The sequence below is a fragment of the Humulus lupulus genome, chromosome 6, assembly GCF_963169125.1.
Source record: "Humulus lupulus chromosome 6, drHumLupu1.1, whole genome shotgun sequence".
Taxonomy (NCBI): Eukaryota; Viridiplantae; Streptophyta; class Magnoliopsida; order Rosales; family Cannabaceae; genus Humulus; species Humulus lupulus.
In genome coordinates, this window is record NC_084798.1 from 158136761 (window position 1) to 158144377 (window position 7617).

General features: G+C 34.2%; 1 protein-coding gene across 2 annotated transcripts; it reads left to right on the plus strand.

Moving 5' to 3' along the window:
• The first annotated feature begins 1650 nt into the window (after positions 1 to 1650).
• Positions 1651 to 7362, plus strand: LOC133782642 (protein CHROMATIN REMODELING 5-like). Of its 2 annotated transcripts, XM_062221977.1 has the most exons (10): positions 1651 to 2032; positions 2201 to 2284; positions 3028 to 3087; positions 3187 to 3298; positions 4492 to 4588; positions 4718 to 4802; positions 5289 to 5410; positions 5534 to 5558; positions 5867 to 6899; positions 6985 to 7362. In XM_062221977.1, the coding sequence occupies exons 1-6, from the start codon at positions 1958 to 1960 to the stop codon at positions 4785 to 4787; spliced, it is 498 nt and encodes a 165-aa protein (XP_062077961.1). In that variant the 5' UTR covers positions 1651 to 1957; the 3' UTR covers positions 4788 to 4802; positions 5289 to 5410; positions 5534 to 5558; positions 5867 to 6899; positions 6985 to 7362. The 2 variants fall into 2 exon arrangements, with proteins under 2 accessions (XP_062077961.1, XP_062077960.1); XM_062221976.1 differs by having other exon boundaries at positions 5534 to 6899.
• Positions 7363 to 7617: the final 255 nt, after the last annotated feature.

Sequence of the window (7617 nt, forward strand, 5' to 3'; positions counted from 1 at the left end):
CGACAACCCAGGTGACGGCGGCGACGGCTGCTCCTTCCTCGGATACAGGCAAGCCCTAATCTGCTCGTGGTCCAGCCCATCTCCGGCCTAAAGCTTCGGCGTCTTCGCGCCTAACTCTCACTCCGACCGTTCGATCGCTGCCCTCCACCCATCTCCGGCGTAAAGCTCTTCTCGCTGCCGTGTTCCTGCTTCTCTATCTTCTTCACAGTGATAGCCACAAGACTTTGGGTATTTTCTTTTTTTTCTTTCTTTCTTTATCTGCACTGAGTTTTTTGGTTTAAATACTAAAGATTTGATTGAATATGTGTTTCTTTGAATGGGATGTTCCATTATCGTGATTCAATTTTGTGAATAAGATTCATTTTTGAGATGAGATGTCCCTACAGATGAGATGCTTTCTGATGAATATTATGAGCAAGATGGGAAAGAGCAGAATGATTTAATGCATTATAGAGGGTTTCCTCATTCTTTGGGGTCTAATTCTGAGCAACAACTAAAGCCAGCTGCAGGGAATAAGAATACTGCAAGATCTTCTAGAGTCTTGAATGGCAGTGAAAATTTTGGCGATGGTGATGAAGATGACAACAATAATGATGATGCTGATTATGAAGAGGATGAAGATGGTAATTTTCTTTATTCTCCTTTGTAATTTTAGGATATTGCTGCATTAGTGCTGCTCACTCTAGTTCTTGGGTGCTTGTGAGGACAATTGGCATGGAACTTATGAACTCTGATTATATTATTGTTCCCACTCATGAAGAGTTAAAGACTGAATTTGTAAAACTGTTATTGAAATTTGATAGAGGTCCTTGCATGTATAAATGGGTGGTGATTTCAGGTTTGTGTTTCTGGCGCTAGATAATCATGATTGATAAGATTTAGTGGATACCCTTTTTTGATGGTATATGATTGGCTTCTTAGGCTGTAAAATATAATTGACACCTTGTCATCTTTCTTTTTTTTAAACATGCTTATCATCTTTTTATTAATATACAATCTGTTTCTTGTTAAATAAATACGAGGGGATACCCTTGAAAGATATCAAAATGTGGTGGGATGAGATGATTGCAGACATGTCTTTATTTTAAGAACAAGAAATGATCTGATACGTTATTGGAATTTGGATCAAATAATGAATGAGATGATTGCTGTTGGTTATACTATAATAACAGGAATCGGAGAAATGCATAGCTTTAAAAGAGAAGAAAAGACAATTATAAGAGAGTAGAGAGAGAAGACGTGAGATGTGGGCCAGATTGTTATAAAGTTAGCATAATATGTGTTACATGCATAGTATATCACTTCCTGTGAAGCATTAGTTCTGCCTGTTATATGGAAAAATAGAAAAAGTGGTAGCTACCTAAAGTTTGAAAAGCTTAGCCTGCTAGAATTCATTGTAGCTATACATTTGATGAAGTTGTATGATATAAAAATTTACTGAAATCCTTAATCAATTGATTGTAGCTCTGCATAGTATATCACTTCCTGTGAAGCATTAGTTCTACCTGTTATATGGAAAAATAGAAAAAGTGGTAGCTACCTAAAGTTTGAAAAGCTTAGCCTGCTAGAATTCATTGTAGCTATACCGTTTGATGAAGTTGTATGATCTAAAAATTAACTGAAATTCTTAATCAATTGTTTGTAGTCTTGCAAATTCTTATCAGTTGCTACATGAAGTTTTTTCATCTCACCAGGCTAGTTTATTTGAATTATATTTTTGTCTTTGGTGTTGTTTGTGTTGAAATTTTCTTCTGCCATTGGATCATAAAATTATTTTATCCTTACATTATTGGGTTTACCTTTTCAGGAGGAACTTGAAGAGGAAGATAGTGATTGTATTGAGAATGTGCTGTGGCATCAACCAAAGGGCGTGGCTGAAGAAGCTCTTAGGAGTAAAAGATCAACTAATCATGTTCTACTTAGCTACTTGTTTGATTCTGAGCCAAATTGGAATGAGATGGAATTCTTGATAAAATGGAAAGGCCAATCCCATTTACACTGTCAGTGGAAATCATTTTCTGAGCTTCAGAATGTATGTTGTACACTTCTTGTGCTGCTTCTGCGTGTAGTTTTTGTATTAAGCCTTCTAGCGCTATCTTGTCAGTTGTAACTTGTCATTCTTGATGTAGCATTGATGTTCGGCGCTTCCCCCCACTGTTATTTAAATTTCTCTATGCATTTTTGGTTTGTGGTTTTGCAGCTTAGTGGTTTTAAGAAGGTTTTGAATTACACTATAAAGGTAACGGACGAAGTCAGGTTCAGGAAGACAGTCACACGTGAGGAGGTAATATTTTTATTTTTTTTCTTTTTCTTTTATGAATGCCAGACTTTGATTCAGAAAGTCAGAATGTTAAGAAGCAATAAAGATATATGTTTTTTTGGACCTGCGGCAATCCCCTTTCTCCTATTTGATGTCAAATATGAAAGTAGTTTGTTGAATCACTAATTAATTTATTAATATAAATTGGCTGTTTATTGTAAACAAGGATAATAACTTTGCATTTAGGTAAACTGGGGTTAATCTCTATTTGAGGGTTACCTCTTTAACTTGTGGGGTGGTAGAGCTTTCTTATACCACACCTACGCCCACACATTATGTATATATTATATTATTTTAATTTATCATTGATTTTTGTTCCTTTAAGCAGTGAATTTGTATTTCATATTCATACGAAGGTATCTATCATATGCGGGATTTATTTTTGTTTTGAACTTGTTTGTTTTTGTATTTGTTTGCTTTTTTTTTTTGTGTGTTTCAGTGGTGCTTATGCTATTTAATGGGATTGTTATCTACTTATTTATTATAAGCTATATATGGTGGGATTAGGAAGTGATTTTGTTTTTAAAGAGCTCAGTAACTTTATAACGGACCTCATTCTGTTCAAATGTTTTTTGTCACGTCCGAGACAGTCAAAACACATTTGATTTGTTATTGTTTTTCCTCTTTGCTTCATCTCACATTATTTGAAGAGCTTTTAAAATTGATGTTGACTATGGTGCCATTTTTTCTTTAATTGTTTGTTCAAGATTGAGGTTAATGATGTGAGCAAGGAGATGGACTTGGACCTCATCAAGCAAAATAGTCAGGTTCGCTTTCAATTTCTTGTTTTGGTTTTATATATTTATTTCCTTTGTGTTTCCCTTACTATGTAGTTCTCTATATAATTGGTTCAATATATCTCTCAGGTGGAAAGGATAATTTCAGACCGCATTAGTAAAGACAGTTCTGGAGATGTAATTCCAGAGTACCTAGTCAAGTGGCAAGGGTTATCTTATGCTGAAGCGACATGGCTTATAGGTTTGCTCTTTTGTGCAATTGTTCTTTCGCAGACTCTTTCTATTAATTTAGGAATGTATTCACCAAATTTTATGAAAAATAAATTATAGGAACATTGCTTTCTACTTATCATAAACACCTACAAATATAAACACATACAAATTTTTCTTTGCTTAAATGGAATGCAGACATTTTGATGATAGAATTAATGTGCTAGAGACTAGTAGTATAGTAGTGGGATGATCGAGACATCTTGTGATTAGCAACTGTCATATATCTGTTTGGAGTGTAAGAAAGCGGGAGATGTTGGTGAAAATGGCGAGACACTGAGACGTATAGAGAAACACGGTTGTATGTGAAAATTATTTATTAGAAGTGATTTTGTTTGTTGCGCTCTGTATTTCTTTTGACATTGGTTTTAACACAATGAAGTTTACTTGGTCAAACTTATGGTACGGAAGTAGAAAATAGAAACTTGTAATAGCTACTTTCAAAAGATTTATTGGGTCATTAGGGTCTGAGGTACATTTGAGTATAGTGTACAAGTTTTTAACAAGGGAAGCATAGATCAAAATGATAAGGATCAAGCCAAACCAAATGATAGAGGCTAGTGAAAATTGACAATGAGATGGCTGCAAGGATTCATTGGGTTGAGTTAGCTTTCAACTAGTTGATTTGACCGATCCACTTTAAAATGACTGTCAAGTTTGCAGGCTAATGTAGATACATCTAACCTAGCTACCTAGAAAAGGAAAAATTAATAATAATGAAGAGTGGTAAACAGAAAATGTTGAAGGACTACTGGGCCGTATTCATAATAGAAAATGTTGAAGGACTGCTGGGCTGTAGTAAATAGCTGTGTTTATTTTACAGCTGTATTTATTTACCTAATTTCTTAAATAGATACTAATATGATTAGGACCAGACTTAGAAGGATCATCTGTTAGGCATATGAATCCTATTATTTCCTGATTTTATGTTTTCTGCCTCTTCCTTTTCCGTGTGCTTTCCTCTATTTATTAGTGGGTTGTGATGAATAAAAGATAGATTATTGAGATTTGAGACCTAATAGCTGAAAGGAAATAAACATGAGAAGATTTTGGTAAAGGCCAAGATGTTCTGAACTTTTAATAGTCTTGTTGATAGCTTTGGCAAACTTCATATTCAATTTGGCAGCTCTAATGACATTAACTTTTTTGTTGTGCATGTTGTAGCTCTGGAGAACAGTACTACTCACACACCTTTAAGCTCATCACAGTGTTCTTGCATGAAGCAAGTCATGCTATTGCTTGCAAACTCACATGTGGTCATGTTAGAAGCTCTTCACCTTTCCCCTCTTTTGTACTCAATGCTTATATTGTGAAGCTAGTTCATGCACTTAATCCTCATTTCCGTGGTTCCTGAAGTCAGTCATGCAAACTAATATGATCTCATGTGTAGGTGGAGGGAATCCAAGTCCATGCAAATGAGGGTGGCGTCACACAAACGCGTGGCGGTGTATATTGGTTGATATTACCTGCAGGATGTAATACACTTTTTTCCCTAGCAACTATTTTTTCTATGGTCCACGCCCTACTTTCAAGTTTGTTAAGTGGAAATGAAACATTGCATGCTTTTCTTTGATAGAATATTCATGAATGTATTTCCTCTGTCTTTGCATTCCTTAGTTCAATTGATTTTTTTTTTTCAATCTGAACAAAAAAAGCTTCACTTCAATAGACCTTTTTTTTTTCTCAGTTCTTTATGTATTCAAGGTGTTTCTTACGTGCGTCAATTATACATGTTGGCCTTGCACTTGGTTTCTGGCACTGAACTACCCTTAAGAATTTCTTATTACTGATTATTCTTTCAAATTGCATACACCAAGTTCAATTGTAGTAAAACTGAAAATGAGGTCTTTGTAAAGTCAGTAGAATTTTTTATTTCTTTTGATATTGGTTTTACAATTCTTGTCAATTAGCATGATGTGTTTCCATGGCTTCATGCTTTATACGAAATTTTACATACTCAGATCTTGGCTCATCATTCTGGTGAATGACTTTGATACTCGCATCAACAAATCTCCTCACTGCGAGAATTGCTGCTGGTTGTTTAATTGTTGCTCTATTTGTGGTGCTCTATATTGCTAAAAACGTAAGATTGCTATTTCATATATTTCAATGTTGAGAAATGCAAACATTATTGCATATTGTCTTCATCAGTTACTATGAAGTGAGTACTTATTAATTTTTCCTTTTAATCTTGTTCATTATATAGTGGACACTCCGTGGACTTTGTATCGGTAAGAAACTTTATTGAGTTGTTTAAAAGTACTGTCAATTTTATATATTCAAATGCTTCCTTACCATTTTCAAATGCTGCCAATTTTGAGGTTATAACTTTTTTACAATGAATGATACATGGTTTTGGACCATTTACACAATCTAGATACAAAGCTCTGCCTGATGTTCAATCTGCCTTATTTTAAGTTTTAAACCTCCAGGAAGACCTTTAATTGTAGTTTCTCACATGGTGAAAAGGCATCTATATCTTTTCTTTTTTTTGGTCTAAACTTTGTGCTGAACTGCGACATTACATCATGATTCTCAGAAGTCGCAGAAAGAGGAGGATATGGAGGAGAGAGGTATGAGCAGCTGGAGTTTCAGAAGAAAGCTAGGCAATGTTACAAGGGTCTCCATGATTCTTATTGGAAGGTAATTTTGTGTTTCGTTTGGTGACAAGTAATAAAGCATAATGCAACTTTAAAAGTCTTTTTTTTTTTTTAATATTGATTAAAGTATGATAATAGAGAGATGGGTTATTTCATGAATAGTCACATATGAGGTACTAAAACTACTAATTTATGTTATTTCATTTGCTCATTAGTAAGGATTGTCAATATTACCAGTCCCTTGCATAAGTTCTTCATTTGTTTATATATTTAGGAGAAGTAATTTATAAGTCATTAGCAAGTGCATATGAATATATTTTGTTTGAAGTTACAAATTGTAATATATAATTATTCTCAAAAACACCTAAAAGGTTGGAGAAGCAAGGTTCTTTAAATTGAGGCTTGTCTTACATATTCCGCATTTGCCTCGATGAATTTTTAAACCAACTTATGATTCTTACTCTATAAACAGAGCATTGCACTTTAGCTTTAATTTTTATTGTTAACAGTCAACTTATGGTCATATAAAATGTTGTGTTACATGTAATTACCTTCTTTTTCAGTTTTGAGTTTCTTTAATCGGTGATTGTCCAGAGTTTTGAGTTTTCAATAGATAATAAAGACGCCAAAATGTCATATAACGGAGCAGATAGATTATATAGATCATCTTATGTTAAACGAGTATAGTATGAAATATATGAATTTCTAGCCTTGGTAGTGGCGCATTGCTAACTCTGTTAGGAGTTCTTTCATCTGCATATAATGATTGAATATTAATGATTTTGTTGAATATGTGTTTCTTTGAATGTGGTGTTTTATTACTTGTGATTTATTTGTGAGAGTGGAAGTGTTTACTTGTGGTATTTGTGAGAGTTTCAAGATTTTAGAAAAATACAACAAGAAAGGCGTAATCATTTACAATACCCTCGTAGGACTTCACGCCATAGCTATACTGAATTGGAAGCTGATTTAGTAAGTACATATATAGAACGAATTATGCTTGATTTTATGTTTTCCTCATTTTATGTTAAAATTGACCTAATTAGATTATATGCAGCAAGCTAAGGGGGGCACAACAGAGCAAATAGATCGACCAGAGGAGGCCAGAAAAGATTCTTCTAGAGTTGCCTTTTGAAATGATAACTAGAGTTTCTTGAGCAGATGAGTCATAGATAGAGTAAGGGTCTAAGAGGCTTGCTAGAGCTACCTTTTGAAATCATAGCTAGAGTTTCTTGAGTGGATGAGTCATAGCTAGAGTAACTTTTGAAATCATAATTAAAAAAATATACTAACTGTAGTATTTAGTTAGCACTTACACAGTTATCCCAAGTGAGTTCTATATTCCAAGTGAGTTAGCACTTACATATTTTGATCTTGTAATTTTTAGATTTGGAACATACCGAGTTCTATTGATTTTGTCTGCCCGTTGATTCTATCTGAACTATATTGTAATTACACAGGAAATTATGAATGAATATAGTTATTGAAAATAGATAAATGAAAAAAATTCTCATATTCTACATGAGGCGTCGGTTTCCACAATATTGTCGTCTTATGTATTGCAGGGAACGATGCTTCCACATAAATTGTCATCTCGTGTGCTATAGGAGGATGACGCTTGAGTAGGAACTGTCGTCTCATTTACCGCAGTGGATGTCACTTGCACAAAAACTGTCGTCTCATGTACCAT

Bases quoted from the DNA above. Each gene is read 5' to 3' on its own strand.
- LOC133782642 (XM_062221976.1), top strand. From the start codon at position 1,958: ATGGAATTCTTGATAAAATGGAAAGGCCAATCCCATTTACACTGTCAG. The intron at 2,285-3,027 runs GTAATATTTTTA...TGTTTGTTCAAG, and splicing joins AGACAGTCACACGTGAGGAG to ATTGAGGTTAATGATGTGAG. The intron at 3,088-3,186 runs GTTCGCTTTCAA...TATATCTCTCAG, and splicing joins TCATCAAGCAAAATAGTCAG to GTGGAAAGGATAATTTCAGA.